Raw genomic sequence first — 25,003 nt, 5'->3', positions numbered from 1 at the left:
CAAACTGCGAAGCCACTGCCAACGCTTGTGGGACGCTGCAACGAGAAATGAGCTTCACGTAATTAAGCCGAAGTTAGGTTTCTGGCATGCAACTATGAAAACGCGAAGAACAGATGTCCTATTCACTAGACTAAAGATACGACACACATTTGGGACTCATAACTTTCTCTTGACCGGCAACGAGCCTCCAACCTGTGGTAGATGTGGTGACAGGCTGACCGTCCTCCAAGTCTTCCTGGAGTACCGGGAAGCCGAAAGAGACAGGAGGAAACATTTTCCATTTGCATAACGCCATTGCGTTCCTCTGCATCCGGCTATATTTCTTGGTGTAGAACCACCCGCCGTGGTTGCTCAGTGGCTATGGTGTTGGGCTGCTGAGCACGAGGTCGCGGGATCGAATCCCGGCCACGGCGGCCGCATTTCGATGGGGGCGAAATGCGAAAACACCCGTGTGCTTAGATTTAGGTGCACGTTCAAGAACCCCAGGTGGTCAAAATTTCCGGAGTCCTCCACTACGGCGTGCCTCATAATCAGAAAGTGGTTTTGGCACGTAAAACCCCAAATATTATTATTATTATTATTGGTGTAGAACCGCTTTTTAATACCAAAGCAGTCCTCACTTTTTTGAATGATGTTGTGCTACATGTTACAAGACCATTAAATTCGTAGCGCATCCTCTTTCAAGAGGATGCCGCTATGATAGTTTTCTTTGTGGAGCACATGCCTCTAGGCCCTTGTGTCTCAAGGGCTCTGAAAAGGCAGTAGTGCTCTAGTCAATTTTAGCATCTCACATATTTTGTATATTGCATAATTCTTTCGCAATGAATTTTAATGTTCATAGTACACGTCATTAGTCATTGACATAATTTTATTATACGTAGTTTTGTGCAATTTACATCAACTCTTTTAGGCCCCTTTACAGCAACGTCACATTAACTTCACAGAACCCATCAGTCCACTGCAAACTCATTAATACTAACATGGCGCTCTTTGGCCATACCCTGGCTTTGCGCCATTAAACATCAAAAATTCATTCATTCATTGCTGTTTGTTAACTACTACAGCATGGCAAGTCTGGAAAGTAGAAAGCCCGCTATCCTCCAACTAGTGTGGTTAGAAAATAGCACTAAACAAGGAAACAATATCGATAGAAAAAGAACAGTTCAGTGTTCTTTGACGCAACGTGCTCATTAGTAAATGTCAAGTTCAAGGAGCTCGCAGCGTTAAAGAAAGAAAATGCAGACAAGACAGATGAGGATTATTGTTGTGTGGCAAAATACGACCCAAAGGTTTAATTTTTTTTATGAGTGTATAGCGTGTGGTGCCGAAAATCGAGCTCCTCCAGTTTACGCTGCGACTGTGCTGCGTACATCCCGCAAGTCTCTATATTTTCTTTTTTTTGCGACAGAACTTTTAAGGGCTTACATTACAGCTGTGATGCATCAAGATGCACGTATAGGAAACGTCAAAGACAGTCGTCGGTACGGTGAAGGTAGATGGACTTTTGTGACGAAATAAAATGCTCCACTCTAAGGAACATATAAATCATTAGACGCCACATATCGAAAATAAATGTTTACAGTCATTACACTCTACCGGTGCTAACATTTGGGGCAGGTTTCCGGAGGTTAACTAATGAGCTTGAGAATGCGCTAAGGACCACACAGCGACTGATGGAGTGATGAATGACTGGCGTAACATTTAGAGACACATAGGCAGCGGTGCGGAGCAAAGGGGGTGCATAATATTTTAATTGATATAGAAAGAGAAAGAAATAAGTGGCGACTTAGTGGTAAATGCGAGAGGAATGCGTTAGAATTACGTCGCAGCTGTTTGAGGTCCCGGATGAATTGTGTGACCCGCGTTCACCGCGTTGCGAAGTGTTGTTGTTCAGGAGGTCACTCGACATACGGGCTGGCTCTTCGAGGAGCGAAGCGCAACGACGACGGTAGTCCGGAGGAGACCACTGTCAGTTGCAATATATATATATATATATATATATATATATATATATATATATATATATATATATATATATTTCAACTCACAGTGGTCTCCTCCGGACTACCGTCGTTGCGCTTCGCTCATCGAAGAGGCAGCCCGTATGTCGTGTATATATATATATATATATATATATATATATATATATATATATATAACATTTTCTCTCTGTCTCTGTGTGTATGGCAATAATGGTTGTTCCACATGACCGTCTCGGCACACTTTGACACTCCTAATGACACTCCATTAAAATGAAGCTACGCAGGCTGATAGCCTGTTGTCTAAGAGAGTCACAGAATGGAAAGGGTAGGAAAGGGAAGCGCTGTCGAGGGTTGGCAGGCCACTAGGTGACCGGATCAAATGGAAAAAATTTTACAGCCGTAAGGTGGGTGTCAGCTGGCAGAATACCTTTGGATATCGACAGGAAAGGACTTGATCCTGCACATGACGCAAGAGTAGAATGATGATAGTGACGATGATGGCAATCGCCTGGTCCAGGTCCTCAGCGATGGTGAAGCACATAGGCAAAGTGGAACGTTTCACCCATTCCAAATCGTTCCCGTAGTTCATGGCGCTTAACTGCAGATCGTTTGGTTACGATCCATGGGCTAATGCTTCTTGGGTTGTCATAGGAGCATTTTCTCACATCTAATGGAGTCCTTTCATGAATGAGATGTCGATAGGTGGCATTTTCCTCTGCACCACCTAGTGTGCCTTGCTAATGAAATAGAAATGACTCATGCATCTGGTGCGGGCTACGCAGGGGAGTTCGCGGAGGAGGAGCCCCACCCGTGCGGCGAGTCGGGCTTCGTGTGCGACGCTAGCAAGGGTCACGTGTGCCGGGGACCCTGGGACGGCCCCAACTTCGGCATCACGAACTTCGACAATTTCGGGCTCGCCATGCTCACCGTCTTCACCTGCGTAACCAACGAAGGATGGACGGGGGTCCTGTACAACGTGAGAACATTGTCCACTATCACGTACTGCATTTATTTACCGCACCGCGTCCGCAATACATTGACCTGTACGGCCGTGTTGCACTCAGATGTGTACACGATTTGTTTTTGCCAGTTGTGTCCCGTATAGTGTCAAGAGAAAAACCGCGAATACTGAGCTGCTAGTTGATTGAACCCTCTGCTTACCCAATGTGACTTCAGTCAATTTCAGACCGCCGACGTATTGCTACACAAGACCACTTTACTAAAGACACTTTTATATTTGACTGAATGCTCCAAATACAACGTTCCGTCAGCAATATAAAATGAAGGGATAGCTTTTCCTCCCTCATAATGTCTGCAGCACTAATTAACCCGTGCGTGTAGTTTGAGTAGCTGGTTCATATCTATTTATAACAAAAAGCCCTGCAAGTTCGACCGTTCACGGAATCTGAATCTGATTGCTTTGTAGCTTCGAGGGCGCCCTAATATATACACGAGGAGACATCCAGCCATCTTGATTTTATTCCAATGGCGTATGCAACACGTTGGAATAAAATTATGTATCTGCTAATTTGACGCTTACACCGACAGCCCATCTTAATTTGTTACTGAAGGGACTAAATACCCGTAACTAACTAGAAGCTGTGCTTAACTGTGCTAGTCATTACCCCTTATCCTAATCAGCAGTCAACGTTATCTTGGTGAACTCAGAGCATATAGCCATCGGAAACTTATAATTCGGGCAAGAACTTTCTAATTTGCGCTTCGTAATATGGTCCTCCTCTGTGTAATTCGCAAATTGCGGGGAGAAATAAAAAATAATAATTTTGCAACACTGTAAGCCTCTGCAGGAGGAAGAATGGTGGGGCATTCACGGAGAAACAAATTTCACTCGATGCTAAAAAAAGTCAGCTGGCTGGCATTCTACTAACACGCTAACATAGAGCTTGTCAAGTTGAGTAGTTCGAGGTCAGAGTAGTAAATTGATTATATTGAATTTGAAATTCTGTTTCAGCAGGGAAAAAGACCTGCTTATTATTAGCGGGTGCTTAAAGAAGCCCATTCCGGCTTAGCTAGGTCTAGTGACGCGCAAACAGCGTAAGATTCAGTATAATGAAAAACTGGGTCAGTTGTTCCAGTGGGGTTTCAGCTTTTGAGCAGCGCGCAAGAAAACGCGACGTGCAGTGAGGCGTCTATCCAGGGCCGCTTCACTCCACGTCCCAGTTCGCGCCACTCTAAAGGGGAGTGCGCAATTGCTCCATGCTGCGCGCGTGCGACTAGAAATCGACTTGTTAAATTTGAAGTCGAACTACCTAACGCTGCAACAACATGAAGCACTACGTCATAGGAAATAAGTGAAACGCTAACTGCAGCAGTGACCCGATCTGGCGAAACCTGTTCGCCGACAATGAAAGCTAGAGGCATTGGAAAAGTAACGATCGAGCCTTTTATGGCGCTACGGCGACAGAAGGCAAGACCGGCGCTCTCTTCCGTGCCATAAAGAAACGTCACATCAAGCATGGCGTATCAGCCCTATCCTAGGCTCTTTCCTTCCCACTCGTTGCGAGAGAATATTGTGCCGAGGAAGACAGATAAATTATCTACTCCTTCACAAACACATCGCTATTTAGGAAATAACATAAGCTTAAGTGCTTCGTAAGAAAAAAAAAGTAAGTAAAGAAAGGACTGTCAAACAACGCGTGATGCGGCCGATGCTATTGGTTTTTATGACTATACATATATTGCAGCTATACTAGCGGCCGTATAACACACACCGGGTCGGCTGCCTGATCGGCCACCTTCGAGTTCGCACGGCTATAACGCTTCTTCTGTTCTTTGCCACGGACGCAGATCAACGACGCAATGGGCAACGAATGGCCGTGGATATACTTCATCAGCCTCATCATCCTAGGATCGTTTTTTGTCCTGAACCTCGTTTTGGGTGTCCTGAGCGGGTGAGTGATCCGCCTGGCATATCTCGCTGATCTCCTCGCCGAAGGAAGCGCGGCTCACGTCTCCGACTCGATTCTCAAAGCGGCCACGCGAAGTTTTTATGGCGATCGCGGTGCTTCAGGAAGTGTTTTATGGCAATCCCAGGCCGAACACAAGGAAAGCCAGGGCATTGCTCTCCAAGGTAGCGTATCCGGCGAGGAAGGGAAGCCGATTTTCCGAAGAATCCAAGATCGCCTTTCTGTAGACGTGTTTCCTTGCACGACTCTATATGTGATTATGCTCCAGGAAGGCGCAGTTTTAAGACCGGCTCAGTGAACCCCACACACTGACATTAATGCTCAGAAGGTTAGCAGTGATCTGCCTATGGCAAAACAATATTGTCAGCCCATGCTGAACTCTGACCTGTGCGGCGAAGGACGTTACGATATCGCCTGAAGCAATTGCTAAACTCGTGATAGTCTAGGGAAAAGAGACGCTGCAAGTCTCGCGTAGTTAGCCCCTTGGTTGTTGAACCGATCCTTAACCAGTAGCTATAAATGGGGCCTTGTATCTCATATGTATAGTATTTTATTATCTCTTCTTGAACTCGAGCGGGAAGAAACACATTTGTGGTACGGAAGTTGAGAAAGATGACATAATTAAAGTTATAAAAGATGTGCGCTATTGTCATCATCATCATCATCATCATCAGCCTGATTACGCCCACTGCAGGGCAAAGGCCTCTCCCATACTCCTCCAACTACCCCGGTCATGTACTAATTGTGGCCATGTTGATCCTCCAAACTTCCTAATCTCATCTGCCCACCTAACTTTCTGTCGCCCCCTGCTACGCTTCCCTTCCCTCGGAATCCAGTCGGTAACCCTTAATGACCATCGGTTATCTTCCCTCCTCATTACATGTCCTGCCCATGCCCATTTCTTTTTCTTTATTTCAACTAAGATGTCATTAACGCGCGTTTGTTCCCTCACCCAATCTGCTCTTTTCTTATCCCTTAACGTTACACCTATCATTCTTCTTTCCATAGCTCGTTGCGTCGTCCTCAATTTAAGTAGAACCCTTTTCGTAAGCCTCCAGGTTTCTGCCCCATACGTGAGTACTGGTAAGACACAGCTGTTATACACTTTTCTCTTGAGGGATAATGGCAACCTGCTGTTCATGATCTGCGAATGCCTGCCAAACGCACCCCAGCCCATTCTTATTCTTCTGATTATTTCACTCTCATGATCTGGATCAGCAGTCACTAACTGTCCTAAGTAGATGTATTCTCTTACCACTTCCAGTGCCTCGCTACCTATCGTAAACTGCTGTTCCCTTCCAAGACTGTTAAACATTACTTTAGTTTTCTGCAGATTCATTTTTAGTCCCACCCTTCTGCTCTGCCTCTCCAGATCAGTGAGCATGCATTGCAGTTGGTCCCCTGAGTTACTAAGCAAAGCAATATCATCAGCGAAGCGCAAGTTACTAAGGTATTCTCCATTTACTCTTATCCCCAATTCTTCCCAATCCAGGTCTCTGAATACCTCCTGTAAACACGCTGTGAATAGCATTGGAGAGATCGTATCTCCCTGCCTGACGCCTTTCTTTATTGGGATTTTGTTGCTTTCTTTATGGAGGAGTACAGTGGCTGTGGAACCGCTATAGATATCTTTCAGTATTTTTACATACGGCTCGTCTACACCCTGATTCCGCAATGCCTCCATGACTGCTGAGGTTTCGACTGAATCAAACGCTTTCTCGTAATCAATGAAAGCTATATATAATGGTTGGTTATATTCCGCACATTTCTCTATCACCTGATTGATAGTGTGAATATGATCTATTGTTGAGAAGCCTTTACGGAATCCTGCCTGGTCCTTTGGTTGACGGAAGTCTAAGGTGTTCCGGATTCTATTTGCAATTACCTTAGTAAATACTTTGTAGGCAACAGACAGTAAGCTGATCGGTCTATAATTTTTCAAGTCTTTGGCGTCGCCTTTCTTATGGATTAGGATTATGTTAGCGTTCTTCCAAGATTCCGGTACGCTCGAGGTCTTGAGGCATTGTGTATACAGGGTGGCCAGTTTTTCTAGGACAATCTGCCCACCATCCTTCAGCAAATCTGCTGTTACCTGATCCTCCCCAGCTGCCTTCCCCCTTTGCATAGCTCCCAAGGCTTTCTTTACTTCTTCCGGCGTTACTTCTGGGATATCGAATTCCTCTAGATTATTCTCTCTTCCATTATCATCGTGGGTGCCACTCGTACTGTATAAATCTCTATAGAACTCCTCAGCCACTTGAACTATCTCATCCATATTAGTAATGATATTGCCGGCTTTGTCTCTTAACGCATACATCTGATTCTTGCCAATTCCTAGTTTCTTCTTCACTGCTTTTAGGCTTCCTCCGTTCCTGAGAGCTTGTTCAATTCTATCCATGTTATGCTTCCTTATGTCAGCTGTCTTACGCTTGTTGATTAACTTCGAAAGTTCTGCCAGTTCTATTCTAGCTGTAGGGTTAGAGGCTTTCATACATTGGCGTTTCTTGATCAGATCTTTCGTCTCCTGCGATAGCTTACTGGTATCCTGTCTAACGGAGTTACCACCGACTTCTATTGCACACTCCTTAATGATGCCCACAAGATTGTCGTTCATTGCTTCAACACTAAGGTCCTCTTCGTGACTTAAAGCCGAATACCTGTTCTGTAGCTTGATCTGGAATTCCTCTATTTTCCCTCTTAGCGCTAACTCATTGATCGGCTTCTTATGTACCAGTTTCTTCCGTTCCCTCCTCAGGTCTAGGCTAATCCGAGTTCTTACCATCCTGTGGTCACTGCAGCGCACCTTACCGAGCACGTCCACATCTTGTATGATGCCAGGGTTAGCGCAGAGTATGAGATCTATTTCATTTCTAGTCTCGCCGTTCGGGCTCCTCCATGTCCACTTTCGGCTATACCGCTTGCGGAAGAAGGTATTCATTATCCGCATATTATTCTGTTCTGCAAACTCTACTAATAACTCTCCCCTGCTATTCCTAGTGCCTATGCCATATTCCCCCACTGCCTTGTCTCCAGCATGCTTCTTGCCTACCTTGGCATTGAAATCGCCCATCAGTATAGTGTATTTTGTTTTCATTCTACCCATCGCCGATTCCACGTCTTCATAGAAGCTTTCGACTTCCTGGTCATCATGACTGGATGTAGGGGCGTAGACCTGTACAACCTTCATTTTGTACCTCTTATTAAGTTTCACAACAAGACATGCCACCCTCTCGTTAATGCTATAGAATTCCTGTATGTTACCAGCTATACTCTTATTAATCAGGAATCCGACTCCTAGTTCTCGTCTCTCCGCTAAGCCCCGGTAGCACAGGACGTGCCCGCTTCTTAACACTGTATATGCTTCTTTTGGCCTTCTAACTTCACTGAGCCCTATTATATCCCATTTACTGCCCTCTAATTCTTCCAATAGCACTGCTAGACTCGCCTCACTAGATAATGTTCTTGCGTTAAACGTTGCCAGGTTCATATTGCGCTATTGTATTGCTTTCCAAGAGGGCGCCCAAGTCGTATAAGTGTACAGCTCTTCACGGGCATCAGCATACACGACTTTGTGGCCTAATATGAAGTCGCCCTGTTTTCTTCTGATGTGTGTTGACAACTGAACAGGCTCGACCTTGTTAACAGGCGCCTTAATGGCTCGGTACATACCGTGGAAAACTTAAGCAGGCGGATATTTTAACGTCTCCAAAAGAGAGGCAATGAGAAGTAATCGCACAAGTGCCCAATCATGCCAATTTCTCTAAGTGCGCGCAGAACACGCATTTCGGCCAAAGCACGCAGTGAGGCGCGATGCATTGGGAGACGTAGGACTGCGTATAGAAATGGTTAATTCCATATGATTCTCCAAAAAACCACTTCTGTTTTGCCGAAAAAATCGCGTGTGCTCTGTTGCTGTGGATTAAGGAATCGTAACGTTTGAATACAGTAGAGCCTATAGGGCTCAAACATCAAGGGGTTGAGCCTATAGGGCTCAACATTCAAACATCAAGCTAGGGAAAAAGCTTGCCTGAAAGAGTAAAATAAGCAATCAATTTAGGAAGTCGAAAAAATTACAGATATAAATCGAGCGTAGCCGGACTTTGCTTCTAAAGGGTGATCCTTTTTTAAGTTCTGTGGAAATCGTAAAAATCGCGTATGGCGGATAACATAATTCTAGTCCTTGACCTGGATAATTCAGGGAGGCAGACACTACTTGCACGAGAAATTGAAACACATATTAAAATGCTTCACAAAAGTTCACTAATAACCTTCTTAATTACTTTGCGGCACATATTGGAATTTACAAACTGTAGTCGCTGATTTTGCAGGACCTATCTAATTAGAATGAATTTCCTGAATGACACCAGTTTCGCGATATGCGCCATTAAACTCGCCGTATAGATAATGCTCTGTTGTCCCACTTTCATTTGTATCAACACGCTCTCTTCTTTATTTGCCGCGGTGGCTTAGCTGCTATGGTGCGACTAAGCACGTGACCTCGTGCGTCTAAGCACGAGGTCGCGTGGTGAAATCCCGGCCGCGGCGGCGGCACTTCGATCGGGGCGAAATGCAAAAGCACCCCTGGCCCCGTGCTTTGGGGGTACGTTAAAGATCCCCTGGCCGTCAACATTAATCTGGAATGCCCCACTACGGCGTGCCTCATAATAATATCGTGGCTTTGGGACGTAAAACCCCAGAATTCAATTCAACAAAACGCTCTTCTATGCATTGAAGCACTAAAGTAACTAACACTCATGTATTTCGTCAAGCACATTGGAAAATAATGTCTCGAAACTTCTGTTATCCTAGAAATTCATTTCAAGTGGATACATCTTGCAAACGTCTCTCATAGGCGCAGCCTCCTACCGTTATTGTTAAATAAAAAATATCCTTCCTGCAGTGACTATACGTAACTTTCCTTTGAACGCAAGCACATTGTACAAAATTTGTGCAGTTGTTGGTAAGAAAACGATTTCTTCGTTCACTAGTATCTGCATAAGAGATTTCGATCTAGAGCTCCCTTTTAACGCCACGTAGTTACGCACCACTTCGCGTGCACGAGAGCTGAACCTTGTATCTGCAGCCACACTTTAAATGCCCAATTACTGCAATGCTTGCTGCATTTCATTTCTTTTTTTTTTTGTGCTCGCCTTATCCTCCACGCAGGGAGTTCTCCAAAGAGAGGGAGAAGGCGAAGGCACGCGGCGACTTCCACAAGCTGCGCGAGAAGCAGCAGATCGAGGAAGACCTCCGAGGATACCTGGACTGGATCACGCAAGCGGGTAAGCAGTCGGCACCTGTTGTCCTCCCTGTACACACACACGCACCGGTGTTCACGCACACGAGCATCGCCCTCTTGTGGTCTGTCACGTTTCACAACCACGGATTATGTGCGTAAACCATGGCTCGTTTATTGCTCACAGACAACAAAGAGCACACTAGGAGGGATGTTTCGAACACTTAAGGAAAATGTTAGCTGGTATTTGATTTGCCCCAGAACATTTCCTATCGCCACAGATCCACATCGTCGAGGCAGTGGCGTAGCGAGGGGAGGAAATCAAACTGGGCATGTGCCCCCCCCCCCCCTCTTCGCCGCCCCCGTCCCCACTCAAGTGCTTCAACCCCCCCCCCCCCCCCCCCCTTTGCCCGGAAGAAAACAAAATTCTGGACACAGCGGCACCGAGGTTGCGCAGGCCCCTACGTAAGCTAAAGCCGTTCCCATGACGCCACGCAAGAAAACAACTAAAAAGTGAAGTCAAGAAAACCATAGAGCAAATTAATAGTTTTTCGTTTACATGCAAAGTATTCCATAACGAGAGTAACCTTTAGTCTTTCATTGACATTTATGATAAAGTTAAAGAAAGTAAAGTAGAGAAAAAAGGAAAAATCTTGCCACTGCTTGGAGCCCAACCCAATGCTTCCGCATGGCTCATCCAGGGACCAGCCAACTGTGCAATGACGGTGATCGTCGCTCCATCCACTTTCATGGCTATTTATTAGGCACGTTGAATTCCTACGTTACGTTGGTAAGCGCCACTCGTGGCACTAGAGACCAGTCTGTCACCGCTAGTGGTAGAACTCAGAGCAACTCGAAGCGACAAATTAGGTGATCATAGCTGCTGTTTTACTTGCGCACGAGTTGTGGTTACTGCGCCCCGGAGCGCATTCTTTATTTCACAGGAAAGCTGGTATTTTTGTCGCAAGGCATTGTTGCAGAAACCACGGAAAGTTTTCTATGCTATAATGGCGATTCACTTCGGTATGTTGTTTGAACACTTATGTAAAGACTTGCTTGTGCTCTGAGCAGACTGCTTGGCCTTCATAACTGTCCATCCGAACTGTTCGTGCATTTGGTTCACGACCACGGCGTGACCGTTGTTGCTCAACAATTCCTCTTCATGCTTTTGGCATCTGTAACGGAACTACTTCTTGAGGCTCAGCAGGACAAAGGCCTAGCGCATCGCGCGTCTTCGACAGGAGCCTACCAGCCATGACCTGTGATCTAGTGCAGGGCTCAGCGAATTAAACGCAATACTCGGATACCGGCGCTTTCTCGCGCCACTGGCGGGCGCTGCGCATGCCGAACCATTTGGTACTCGATGAAAGCGGCAGTGTGACGCACTGTCACTGCAATTGGCCTCTGAGCAATTACCCAGATCCACTTTGCATAGATCCGCATTGACCCGTATAGATCGTATGGATGTATGCATAGATCCGTGTCCGTTGCTTTGAGTGATGGAATCTCTTCTGCCTAGAAGCACGCATGTACACCCCCAAATTTAGATTGCCGGGTGGCGTCAAGTTTTCTACGAAGCCGCCCTGCTCATGGGTCGGGTGCGAGTGTCTTTCGTTCAACCCGTGGGCGCAGTAACACGCAATGTTTTGTGGGTACCGTAATGATGCACGCGCTGTCGTGCCAACGCTATGCGGTCGTAGGCCGTCGCAGCGTTTCGTAGTGTCGTCTCACCTCCTTTAGCGAGGTGCATAACGACCTGTCTACCTTACACATTGTCGACGTTGGCGAATGCAGTGACAAATACGGATCGTTCTTCGGATGTGATTGACTCAGTGGAATCTTGGGGCCCCGTCCAGGGCGATTATTTCGCTAGGCCAGCCATGGTTGAAGCGTGAAGCCTTGCAAGCGCATGGTGGACGATCGATTCGGCCTGCATGCTACCCGTATTTCGGAAGCAAAAGGGAAATAATCACACTGCAGTGGCTTTTTTATTCAGTCAAAAGACGTCCGGAAGACGCTTTAGCTGTTTATTTCCTTTTTCTTTCCTGAAAGACTGCGGGGTCGTTGTGTGTGTAAAAGAAAATTATTTGTTTGCGATTCGGGCGCTAAGCAACCATATTTGTACATACAAGAACACACAAACGAACAAGCGAACGTCCTCCTTTTGTTAGCCTGTCTTCCAAAGAAGTTAATGAAGACCGAAACACCATTATTGACTTCCACGCTTTTCACGCTCTATAGCATTAGCAATTGGAACATGGTCGCATGGTATGAAACGATAAGTTAGGAAGAAGAATCAATCTTGCGGTGCAAAATCTTGAGTCTCAGGAAGTCGCATGATTGAAAGAAGGAGCGGAAATATTCGTTAGCGCGCACCACTGACATAGCGTCACCTGGTGTTTACCTTAAAATCAAGGGGATAACGAAAAATTTTGAGGACGCTTAAGCTTCGTCTTCAAAAGTGGAATGCGATAGCATTCAAAGAGCCTTGACCACCTATCACGCTTCCCGGCAATTGCAGCTTATGTAACCGTAATGTTTACCTGGAAACGCTGGCGGCGAACGGTATGCACGAAGGCGAGCTTTCTGGTAGAAATTTGGCCTCTTGCATGGGCCGGACCCGGATGCAGTACAGCCATGCCAGAAGAACCACATCATTTGCAGGTGTATGTTATTGTTTTGCGCTTTTAATATTTAAGTCTGATAAGAGTTAACATATAAGGCATGTGCTGCCGGTGTTTTGTTTTATGCATTTGTTTGTGGGCTGTCATTCTCTAAATTCTGAGGAATAAATTTGTCAAGAATGTAACACAAGGTGCTAGCAACCTTAGTGATAGAATGGGGCGGCAATATAAACCGCATATACCGCATGTCATATAGCAAGGCGTGGCATGTACTTAAATATATGCGGAAATTTTCGCTCACGCACAACTCCCGCTACGCCGACACCTGATTTTCTGCGACACGGGACCCTTAACGCTATGGCGTTAAAAAGATTTCCTTAGTCGCAATCATGAGGGTTAATATGAACGCAAATCAAAAGGAGATTGCCTGTAAGATGGACCATTACGAGCCGCTGAAGTATTCAGTCAACAGATATTAGCCAGAAAAGATAGCTCCCCGCTGTTCCAATTGTGAGTCATCGCGAATTAAAACATAGATCGACTCAAACATTTCTTACTCTTCAGCAGTATTGCTAAACCCCTGTATAAAACACCCTCTGCAGTACTTTCGTTTTCACTGATATGAGAACAAAACATCATATCTAACCGGCTCAAGGCTGTATCTTCACATTCACTGAGAAACATAGTGTTACAACAGTAGCGCATCATGATGGCTCACACGTGCAGATGTGCTCTTGAAAAACAAAAAAAATTGTAATCAAAATGTAGAAGATATAAATCCTCGTGCACCGCCAACGGTAGCTTTGTTTCTGATGTTTTCATAAAGTATTTCGTACTCGTGCAATAAATGTAATTAATACCCGCCGCGGTTGCTTTGTGGCTATGGTGTCGGGCTGCTAAGCACAAGGTCGCGTGATCAAATCCCGGCCACGGCGGCCGCACTTTGATTGGGGTGAAATGCGAAAACAACCGTGTACTTAGATTTAGGTGGACGTTAAAGAACCTCAGGTAGTCGATATTTCACGAGTCCCCCACTACGTAATCAGAAAGTGGATTCATAATCACAAAGTGGTTTTGGCACGTGAAACCCCATAATTTTAAATGTAATTAACAAAATTGCAATACTACGCCCCTAATAACCGTAGGAGAGATTTCAGAAGATGACTCATTACAGAGTTCTGTAAGCTTTTTAATGACACACTTCTTGTCCAAAAACAGCTGAGACTTATGTCTGCAAGAGCCAGTGGCTGCAAGGAACGCTGGAATCGAAGGGCTACAGGACTTTCGTCTTGCGGTCATAGTCCTGCTTTAGTGTGTGTCCATGATCACACGGTGCAGCTCTTCAAGTCGAGCTAAATTCGAAGTTCTTGCACAAAGGTTGTTTACTTTGGGCAAGGAAAAATCAGAACCACCTTTGCTCTGTCATGTCGTGACGCTGAACGCTCACAGATTCGTTGAGATACCTTATCTTGTCCCAGGTCGGTTGGATAAGAATATAACCCTTGCGAATGGGAAATTTTTGGTGGTTTATCCATTGTAGGAGAGTAAAAATAGACACTATTTCAAAATATTGTTCGAACTGACCGGCGTAAGTCACTAACAATCTTGCTGCTTGGTATTTCATGTTTTGCGGAGCCTAAGATGAGTACCGCAATAGCTGCATGATTTGATCTGAAACCAAAAAAAGAAAAAGATAAAGGCTCACGAACTTTCACGGGATTCTCATGTTCTGGAATAACATGTCAGCACGGTCTCACTTTTCCATATGGTTATGGTAGTTGCAGCCACATTGAAGAAAAGCTGTATGGTGGAATGTTATATTGAATTGAAAATGAGTATTGCTGATGTCACCTTAAGTGAACTTTCCTGGCTTTCTATACGTTCCTTCTCTCTTACGCTGGGAATTTTTTGGACGTTACCGTGTACTTTCCGTGTACTTACCAGCAGATAGTGGGCGTCTGGCGCTCGGATCGTCACGGAGTGGTTGTTGTCTCTGTATTCGAATGGGTTTCACCGCCACACCAAGAAGCGAAGTATTACCGGCTCTCTCAAATGCTCCGGGGAGTTCGTTTAGCTGCACCCTTATTGTCAATCTCCTTTCGCAGGCTTGACCCCTACAGTAGCAGAACAAGAAATCTTGCAGGTCACTCGTATGAGCTTTGCTTAATAGCGTACCAAAATTTCATGGGCTTGAATTACTCTTTTAGGCTCAACTATTAAACCTTCCAGCTGCCTCTAGTATCTTTTATTGAGGTAGTTTTTTTTATCACAACACGAGCCGAACAGGCATTTGCTTTATAAAGTCCGAGGGTATTAATATAATGTCAATGGAATGTCTGTAGGCAGTATGTAAATCAACATGTCACCTCATACGTGATCGCGAGCCGTCTATCGGCGAAGACCTTAAATTTTTTGAGTGTTCATAGAAATTTTATAGATCTCTAGTCGAATCTTTTCTATGTCTGTAGATCAGATATGTAAGTATAAGCCTAATTGATATCAGAGCGAGAAACAAGCGTTAATGAGATGCTGGAGGATTTCTTGGCGTTTCGCCAGGATGATCGCGCACGCGCACACACACGCACGCACGCACGCACGCACACACACACACACACACACACACACACACACACACACACACACACACACACACACACACACGCACACGCACACGCACACGCACACGCACACGCACGCACGCACGCGCGCGCACGCGCGCACGCGCGCACACACACACACGGGGTTTAAGCGAACACTTTCAAAAGTCTTTAAAAGTTGCCTGCGGCAGATATCGCAATTCTAGTTCATGAGCTGGTCTACTCGAAGCGGCGGGCAATACTGGGACAAAAAATTCAGAAGCAAGATCGACTAATTAATAGCAACTAACTAATTAAGTTTTTAGCTAATTACATTATGGCCCATATTGCTATTTACAAACTCTAGCCGTAGAGTTCGCACGGCGGATCTACTTGGGACAAATTTTCAAGATGACGTCCAGTTTCGAGATATAAATTCCCGATCATTGCGGAGAAATGCGTTGGCATTCCAGTTAATTTGTAAACAAAACGTCTTTTCATGCACTGAAGCACACACGTAATTGGAACGCCAATACATTTCTCCGCATAATTCGGGAATTTATATCTCGAAACTGCTGTCATCCTAAGAATCCGTTCCAAGCGGATCCGCCTTGCGAACTCCACGGCTAGAATTTGCTAATTGCAATGTGGGTCATAAGCTAATTAGCCACGAAGTTAATTAGTAAACTGATAATTAGTTGATTTCGCATTTCAATTTTGTCTTCAAGTAGTGTCCGCCGCTTCGAGTAGACCGGCTCATAAACTAGAATGGAGCTACCTGCCACAGGCAACCTCTAAAAAAGTTTTAAATTGTTCGCTGAAACACCCTGTACATATATATAAATATATATATATATATGTATATATTACTGTATGGAAAAGCAGTGTACATGTGTAGTTTCCTGATCTTCACAAACCTATTTCAAAACCGAGTCCACTGGGACTGACGCATGCCATGACATATCTTTCCACAGAGGACTTAGAGGCCGACGACAAGGAGGCGGCAGAGGACCGGCTTGGTAAGCACCAACCTTGCCTTCATATCGCTTTGGAATGACCCCCTCAAGCCATATGCTTAATCTGGATGGCATGCTCTCGCTCTCTAGCGCCCTGATTATTTAGCTGTCGTATTCCTTTCCGGTTTATTTTTATCACACGGGAAGTTTTGATGCTCAAAATAATTGTTTCTGGGAGCCTTCGCTACAGGTCCTTTTTTTTTTTTGCGTGTTTTGCATAACCGCTGCCATGTTGTTTCAATTACTATCAATAGGTTTCTCAACAATAACTTTTCGGTCCGCGTGCGCCATCAGAGATTGCAGAGCGACCGAAAGCTCAGCGATGTCTCAAGTAGGCCATGCAAAAGAGCTGTTAATATATTTTCTCAGCATAAATTTCTTGGTGAAGAATTATTTCGTTAGTGCGGTATTATTCCTCCTTATTTGCAGTGGCGGTATTGTGATTACTGTGAATAGCGGTGAGCAAATGACTTTTTAGTGAGTTGCATGGTCTAACTTCAGCCATCGTTGTGGCGTTTGCGCCTAATTGGGGCTTTGAGAAAATAAAAGTCCGTACTGGTGAGCAGCTCAACGGCACAGTGCAATAAGCACGTTTTGTGTCGTTGTGCATGTGCATGAGAAATACGACAGGTACGTTATACGCTGCATGTTATTGTGTGCCGCTATTTAGTAGTGATGTCCGTTGTTTTCTTGTGTATAGCGATGTTTGAGGTGGCACTATGCTTGCTTCTGCTTTTTTGCACACGCCAGATGGTTCTTCAAGCAGAGTATTACCTCGGGCATTGCTTTTTTAAATGCTAGACGCCGCGTACCTTTCACTCGCCACGACATAACCGCTGCTTGTTGAAATTGCTGTACGTTTCACGTCGCAGTAATTTTCTACATAAATGACCTTTTTCTCCATCTACAAAGGCGCAACAGTTTAACTGGATTGAAAGGCGCGGCTTATGTTCACTACGCTTAATTGTTGACAAGCACGACTTTGTTTCGCGAAGCGACCACTAGAAAATAAATTTAGACCTTGATAGCAACAATCCTAAAAGAACTCGGGTTCTCATACGCATTGAGAGATCTCTTAATACATGCACGTGAACGATTTCTTGCTATGTTCTTTTGTATGTGCCATTAGTGGTTTTCTCGAAACTTAGTAACTACTGCAACGATAGCACTTCTCTCTCAGTCTTCGCTTAGAACAAAACTTATTGATCATGCCAATCACTGGACTGGGAACGCGTATGTTTAAGTGAAGTTCAGTTAGCATTTCTTAGAAAATGTTTGCCTGTATGTCTTACTTGGAAAAGCTTTGCAGTGCAAGCGTCCTGATTCTAGCGGAGTTGTTACGGGATGCTTCAGTTACGTGCTTGAATATGTGCCGCGCCTGCCCACTCTTCAGCCGCCATTCGGAAATCACTCGACTGTTTGCGACTGTGCTCACACGAGTCCGTTTTTGGCGCGGCTGCGCAGCGAGTCAAGACACCGACCGGGAGCAACAGCGGGAAGGGGAGACGACGAGTGGCGACGTCGTGGTCCCGTCCTGGTGGGCATCCAAGAGGTGCGTGCCACTTCAGCAGAGCACGCTTTCGGGCGCGACGGCTTGGTCTGGCTGGATACCTGTTACATAGGGTGCTCTTAGCGCCTGCAGATAGTACAAGTAGTGGGATATGCAACTGAGAACACTAAGCCTAAATGACTAAGATTGCAACGTCGACGATGGAAAAAAACAACTCTCCTAAGACCGCTCTTGCGCTAACACTTATGTCCACCTGTTAAGATCATTGAAGCGTCAACGGCTTGACATCTTGATGGCCTCTGAGTAAAGCGTGTCTTGATGGCCTCTGAGTAAAGTAAATCGCACTAGACGAATACTTTCAGCTTGCAAAGTAAGGACTGGGATGAGTACGCGCACGCTTTCCACTTCCCGTCCTCGTAGGAGATGCTCTGTATTGCTAGCTGTGCGTAAACACGCATAGCACGTCATACGGAGCATCTGTATACAGAGCAGCTTACAGGGCAGCTTTATGTATACGAGCCATTTAAGAAATTAATTAAATTGGTTGCTTAAGCAGAAATATAGCTTTCTGTCGTCCAGCATCATGAATGAATCTACCGCTAATGGGGACTCCGATTTATATGTGCAAGGGAAGGAAAAGTTTGACTTTAGCGATGCTCTCCCACTCTGACCAATCGTTTTTCGACTTCGTTTTCTTACACGCAGCAAGCAGCTGACTCGTACCAACCGCAGGCTACGGCGTGCCTGCCGCAAGGGTGTGAAGTCGCAAGCCTTCTACTGGATCGTCATCGTACTCGTGTTCCTGAACACGTTGACGCTGGCATCTGAACATCACACGCAACCGCCTTGGCTGGACCACTTTCAAGGTGAAATGCCAGATCGTTCACAAGGGGGGCGTTTTGGGCGAGTTGGTTTATCCTGGCGTATCACTATATTAGCGCAACTCAGAATGGTTGTGGCAGCTCGGTTTATTACGTCAAAGGATGTTTGTTATTTATTTAAACACACGTGGATGTATGCTGTCTGCAGGCTCTGTAAGTCGTCCAACGTGGCTATGAGAGGCATGTTTATTGTGTCTTGTATATTCATCGATTAATAATAATGAGACTGCTACTACTACTACTGCTACTACTACTACTATAATAATAATAATAATGAAAATACTAAGGCAGGCTCCTGTCTCCTCTTCCTCGTTTTTCGTTGCTTCGATCCTCATTCTGAAAGGGGAGTACGGTAGCGCGATTCAAAGACGGGACAAAAGAAGATACATAGGGAAGCACACAGCGCTGTGTGTGTCCCTATGTGTCTTCTTTTGTCCCGTCTTTGGATCGCGCTACCGTACTCCACTTGAAGATGCATTACCAACAAGCCCACATTGCAATCCTCATTCTGAACTCATTCTGAGTTCAGCTTATGTCCCTTACGCCACAGAGGTGCGCGTCAGTCGCGGGAACGGGGTAGAAAGTATTATTCCGACGTACCAGTATATTACGCGGAAGCGTACGTGCCCCGTCTGTGAAATCGGAGAGATTAGGATGGAGGCCGCCGAGATGGGAGAGGGAAGTGGCCGCCAGAGGAGGAGGGCACATGGAGGTCGAGAGAGAGAACATGCTGCGCAGTGGGGGAGGAGTAAATAAGGTGGGGCTTCGCGGAGAAGGAGGGTAGGCGGAGGCGCGCTGGGTTCACCTCCTCTGGCAGTTGCTGCGGGCTCTGTGTGCGCTATGGATGCACTGGATTCGTCTGGCGATCGAGAGGCTGAGCGCCAAGCGAGAACGACGGAGCAGCAATGCAAGCGGCGACAGGCTGAGCGCGAGTCGACCGATCCCAAAGTCGTGGGCGAGCGCCGGGCAAGAGCTGAACAAGAGTGGGCAAGAGGCGTGGGCTAGGCGTGCCGAGGAGACTCCCGAAGAACGTGCTAGGCGGCTTGCGACAATGCGTCCTGGCGTTGGGCTCCATGGTGGGTTGTTCGCGCCACCACCCAAGCGTATCCTAGATATATGGCTAGTTCCTTTCCTGCGCTTTCTGATCGCCCCCAGAAACGGAGGCGCACCGAAGTATTTCAATTTTTTGCCTACAAGACAAAATTTTGCCCGCTTTCACGTAATTTATAATGAGGAGCCAGACATCAGCGTAAGAGCTGTATTACCTTATGTTGCGAAACGTTTGACCGAGACCATAGGGTCAGGCTACAAAGTTGGCAAGTGGAGATCTCCTTCTGCAACTCCGCAACAAGAAACAACATGAAAAGTCACATACCCTAGTGTCGTTTGCGAAATACCAATAAGAGTGACCCCTTACCGCACGATGAACACCACTCGTGCTGTCATCTCTGATGATGATCTGATGGACCGTACCCAATTTGAACATTTAAATGGTTGGAAAGACGAAAATGTGGTCAATATAAAATGAATTAAGATAAGATGCGATGGCAGAGAGATTGAAACGAAGCACATTATTCTAACGTTCGGTGCAAGTATGCTTCCGGAGACCATCGAGACAGGGTACATAAAGGTCATAGTCAGGCCCTACATTCCAAGTACTCTCCGTTGCTTTAAGTGTCAAAGAGTTGGCCACAGTTCACAGAACTCACCTGTGCCAAATGTGCCCACAAAAATTCAGCCGAATCCTGTGAGAACAAACTGAAGAGCGGCAACTGTGATGAGGAGCATGCCGCCTATTCGTGGTCCTGCCGGTCGTGGAAGGAAGATAAGGAAACAGTTATAATAATAATAATAATAATAATAATAATAATAATAATAATAATAATAATAATAATAATAATAATAGGCTTTATTTCCATCAAAACGATGGAGGGGCCGTGGGTAAAAGCTGCTGAACAGCTTGACTAGAGCTCACGGTCCCCTTTACAAGGCATACAGGAGCATACATGAAACATACAGGAATCTAACAAAAGACAAACGCAAAACTGATTCGATTTAATGCATTACAAGGAAATCAATATTAAAATTGTAGAAGGACATAACATATCACGTGGCGCAGTTCGCGAACTGTAGTACGACCTAAATCAGTTCCACATTTATTGAGATTATTAAGAAGGCTAGGCGAAATATGCGATAATGTCAACTATATACGACAACTAGAGCTGTTATGAAAATACATAAAAACAGACCGAACTTGTTCTTCGCTAACAACCTCAAGAAAGAAAGTAGATTGGTTACTAGGGTGCATGAATCTTGAAAATTCAAACACTGGAAAATAATCGCCACACTGGACAAAATAGTTATTAAATATATTCGTCAGGGCGCCACCGGATATCACGACTTCACCGATTTTAAGTTTATCTGTTTTTGGGGACGAGTTACTTCGATTTAAAATGTTAACCTTTTTCCACAATAGATCAGGCTTACGAGAGCAAGCGTCAAGTTCCGCATGAAAATAGTTTTGTCTGCTTAGCGTTATGTCTTTATTTAGCTGATTTCGGTACATCTTAAACTCCTTGAGTTTTGGGGGATTTTTAGTTTTTATAAACCGATGGTACATAGTATTCTTCTCGTTGATCTTTTTAAGGAGCTCTGGCGAGCCTCACTGCTGCAAGGCCCTGCTCGACATTTAGTGGTATTGTCAGTGCACATCGTGCGTCGTTTACTTCAGGGTACGCACCTGCGGCCAAGCCAACGTTTCCTCCATGGTGTTTAAGCCATCCACAAGTACATATAATGATTTCAGGTCTATAGAAAAAGACAGATATACCGGCCCCTCCTCTAAAACAGCTTAGCTTACGTCTTTTGCATGAGAACTACAGCAACCACGTGCACATCTATGCAACATGAGCCATTGCGAGTGCATCTATGGCTACTGACTAGACACAGGAATCATCCACTCGCGAACATCACAAGCGTACGGCCTGTGTCCGCTTACTCAGAAGCCGTGTTGTCGGAGCAAGACTTATTGCCGTCGGACTTCGAACCGTATGACATACCCAAAGTTTCACTTTGGACGATGGCAAAGCCAACGGTGAGACTCTCAATCCCTGGAATAGCGAAGAAGTCGAAAATGCCGCTTGCTGGTCTCAAGCATTTCGCGCTATCATACATTGCTTACATGTATGGACATTACGAGCATGTTTTTACAGATGGTTCCGTGACACAGACCTCTTCCGCGGCGGCCTACACGGTGCCAGGAATGGGGATCGCACAATGGTTCAAGATAGGACACAGGACGTCGTCTACAGCAGCTGAGTTGACCGGAGTTCGAGAAGCAGTTCGCTGCATACTGCAACAGAGTATCGAGAAGTGGACAGTGTTCTGTGATCCAAAACCAGCACTGCAACTCATCAGCAATTACATGAATGACAGAACCGCATATAGTCCTCTGGTTTATGACATCATGTCTCTGCTTGCTGAGGCGTCTCATTCCGGGCACACCATCGTGCTGCAGTGGATTCCTGGCCATTGTGGAACAGCTGGAAACGAACAGGCTGACGCGGAAGCAAGAAAGGCGCACACTGACGGAACCATTATAAAAATTCATTTTTCCCGGTATGACATTAACACCTTGCTCCATACCGCCATTAAAACTTCTACGGCGCGACATTGGGACAACCCCGAACATCGACAAGAGCGCCTATATAGACTTGACGCTGAATTACAATTCCGGCTTCCACTTCAGTTGCGGAGAAGCCAGGAAACACTCATTCATCGATTACGGCTGGGTGTGGCATACACCCACCGATACCTTCACAAGAGTGGACAAGCACGGGACCCTGAATGTAGCGTCTGTCACACTCTCGAGACAATAGCTCACGTACTTTGCGTGTGCCCTCAATATGCGGCCGAACGAAGAAAACTCAAATCTACTGTTGACAGCTTGGACTCACGCCCCTTTTCAGAAGAAAAGCTTTTGGTCGTGTGGAGGAGTGTTGACTGTGCCCAACGTGGGCCATAAAAGCACTTTTGAACTCTTTAAGTGAGACTGGTTTAGACGATCGCCTCTAGAAGCTGTGAGACGTGTAGTCAATGCGAAATGTGTTTGCGCAATGACTTTTTGTGGCAAGATTACTTTTTGTATGGACAAGGTTACTCTTGCGTGTATTGTGTCTACAGTTCGCAGCCGCATATTGGACAACGTGTATATAGTATCTCATTGTACCATATCATAATCACCGGCCACCTACCTTTCCCTGTATTTCCCACTTCCGCATTCCCCAGTGAGGAGTAGCAGGCTAGAGACACGCTCTCGAGGCCGACCTCTCCTTCTTTCTCTTCATTAAAATCTACTCCTCCTCTATACCGATGGATCGACTACGTCGTGCAGTTCTACTGGTGCCGTGGTTATACCGACGCGAGGAATGACACTGCGGTTCAAGACATCGCATGTCACGACCTCAACGGCGGCAGAACTAACAGCCCTGCGTAGAGCACTGGAATTCATTGATTCTGAAAGACCTACAAAATTGGCTGTGTTCTGTGATTCAAAACCGGCATTACAGTGCACGCAGTCAGTTCTCCGACACGGATGCATTACCAATTGACATACGAAGTCGCGAAACTTTACCATCACATCCAACAAAGAAGTCACGAGGTCGTTTTTCAATGGGTACCTGGCCATTGTGGAATCAGTGGCACTGATTCCGCCGATAACGCTGCTCGCACAGCACATCAAGAAGAGCACAGCGTTCCAATTCCGCTTTCGAAGACAGACGCCGCAAGGCAGCTTCGACACCTGGCACGCAGTCTCACACTGACCGAGTGGAACTCGCCTAACTTACGACTTACACGACTGCATCGACTAAACCCTTCCCTGCAACTCCGACCTCCAATCGGACTTCCTCGACGTGAAGCTACGCTTCTCTGTCGCCTTTGGTAAAGAGTTGCCTTCACAAAGGTATACTCTACATTAATTGGAATGACTGACAGTGCAGCATGCGAGGTCTGTGGCACCGAAGAAGAGAGTAAAACATCTTTATTAATAATATTTGAATGGCGAGAGCAGTGTGGGAGGAACCCTCAGTCCAGGGTCCCTAAGATGATTCTGGCGATGTTTCGAGCCCGTTGTATCACAGCTCGGAGGACCTCGGGAGGTCCGTCGCGGAGGGCGTCGTCCCACAGCTCTTTGTTGCGTAGGGGGTAAAGGAGAGTTGGCAAGGGAGGAAAGAGGTTTGCAGTGCACTCAATCGTAACGTGGAAGATTGTGGGCGAGCTGCCACAGCCAGGGCAACGATCTCCATAACAGTGTGGGTAGAATTTATTGAGAGAGACAAGATTTGGAAAAGTTGCGGTTTGTAACTGGCGTAATGCCACTGCTTCCTCCCGCGAGAAGGACGGCGGTGGTGCGGCGTGGGTGCGACGAATGCGTGTATAATGACGGAGTATGTCTTTGTAACGGAGCAAGGGATCCCCCCACTCTGTACTAGTCGCCTCACCACGCCGGGTCGCCCGGAGGGAAATTTCTCGGGCAACCGCATGTGCGCGTTCGTTACCCGGCAGCGAGGTATGACCTAGAGTAAGTGGATGCGGCGAGGTGTGGTTGGTGTATTTTGTGGCATGTGTTCGAGAATTTGGTGCGCCGCTCTCGGGATGCCGTGTCCTGATAGGAACGCCCAGCATGCCTGTTGCGAGTCCATCAATATATACACTTCCACAGGAACACGGATGGCGTATCGAATTGCAGGAGCAACACCGAGAATTTCTCCGTAAGCGGCATTTGTTCCGCGCATTGCAGCAGAGTCTCTCAGGGATTCGGTGCCATCCAAAACTACCGAGGTATAGCCCTCCTCAGTGCGTGATGTGTCCGTGTATAAAGTATGTGTTTCCGGGATGTTTGCAAGCATGCGGCCAATGTATCGTACACGGGCTTTGCGCCGCCCTTTGTCATGCTCGGGGTGCATATTACGTGGCAATGGATGAATACTTAGTGCTTGGCGTATCGCTGACGACAAGATCGTTGGACGGGTTTCAGACTCAAGGGGTGGGAAAGAGTATCCTAGCCGTGTGAGAAGATGGCGGCCAGTAGGAGTGAGTAGGAGGCGCTGGCGATGGCTGACCCAATGTGCCTCTAGCAGCTCGCCTAGTGTGTTATGTGTCCCTGAGTTAAGGAGACGGTGTGTGGAAGTATAGTTCGGGAGGCCATGGGCCAGCTTCGTCGCTTTGCGAATCATTGCGTCTATGCGAAG

The 25,003-nt window shown here is 46.1% G+C and overlaps 1 protein-coding gene across 3 annotated transcripts in view; it reads left to right on the top strand.

Moving 5' to 3' along the window:
* LOC126529666 (muscle calcium channel subunit alpha-1-like) overlaps positions 1-25,003 on the top strand; it is a 607,411-nt gene that overhangs the window by 424,636 nt on the left and 157,772 nt on the right. For all 3 annotated transcript variants that reach the window (XM_055069938.1, XM_050177179.2, XM_055069937.1), the window contains exons 8-13: positions 2,765-2,958; positions 4,791-4,894; positions 10,076-10,191; positions 16,320-16,364; positions 17,826-17,913; positions 18,577-18,737. In XM_055069938.1, coding sequence (XP_054925913.1) covers positions 2,765-2,958; positions 4,791-4,894; positions 10,076-10,191; positions 16,320-16,364; positions 17,826-17,913; positions 18,577-18,737 — 708 coding nt within the window. The remainder of the gene's footprint in view (positions 1-2,764; positions 2,959-4,790; positions 4,895-10,075; positions 10,192-16,319; positions 16,365-17,825; positions 17,914-18,576; positions 18,738-25,003) is intronic.

The sequence above is a fragment of the Dermacentor andersoni genome, chromosome 9, assembly GCF_023375885.2.
Source record: "Dermacentor andersoni chromosome 9, qqDerAnde1_hic_scaffold, whole genome shotgun sequence".
NCBI lineage: Eukaryota > Metazoa > Arthropoda > Arachnida > Ixodida > Ixodidae > Dermacentor > Dermacentor andersoni.
The sequence above is the reverse complement of the archived record's forward strand: the minus strand, read 5'-3'. Positions and strand labels throughout refer to the sequence as shown.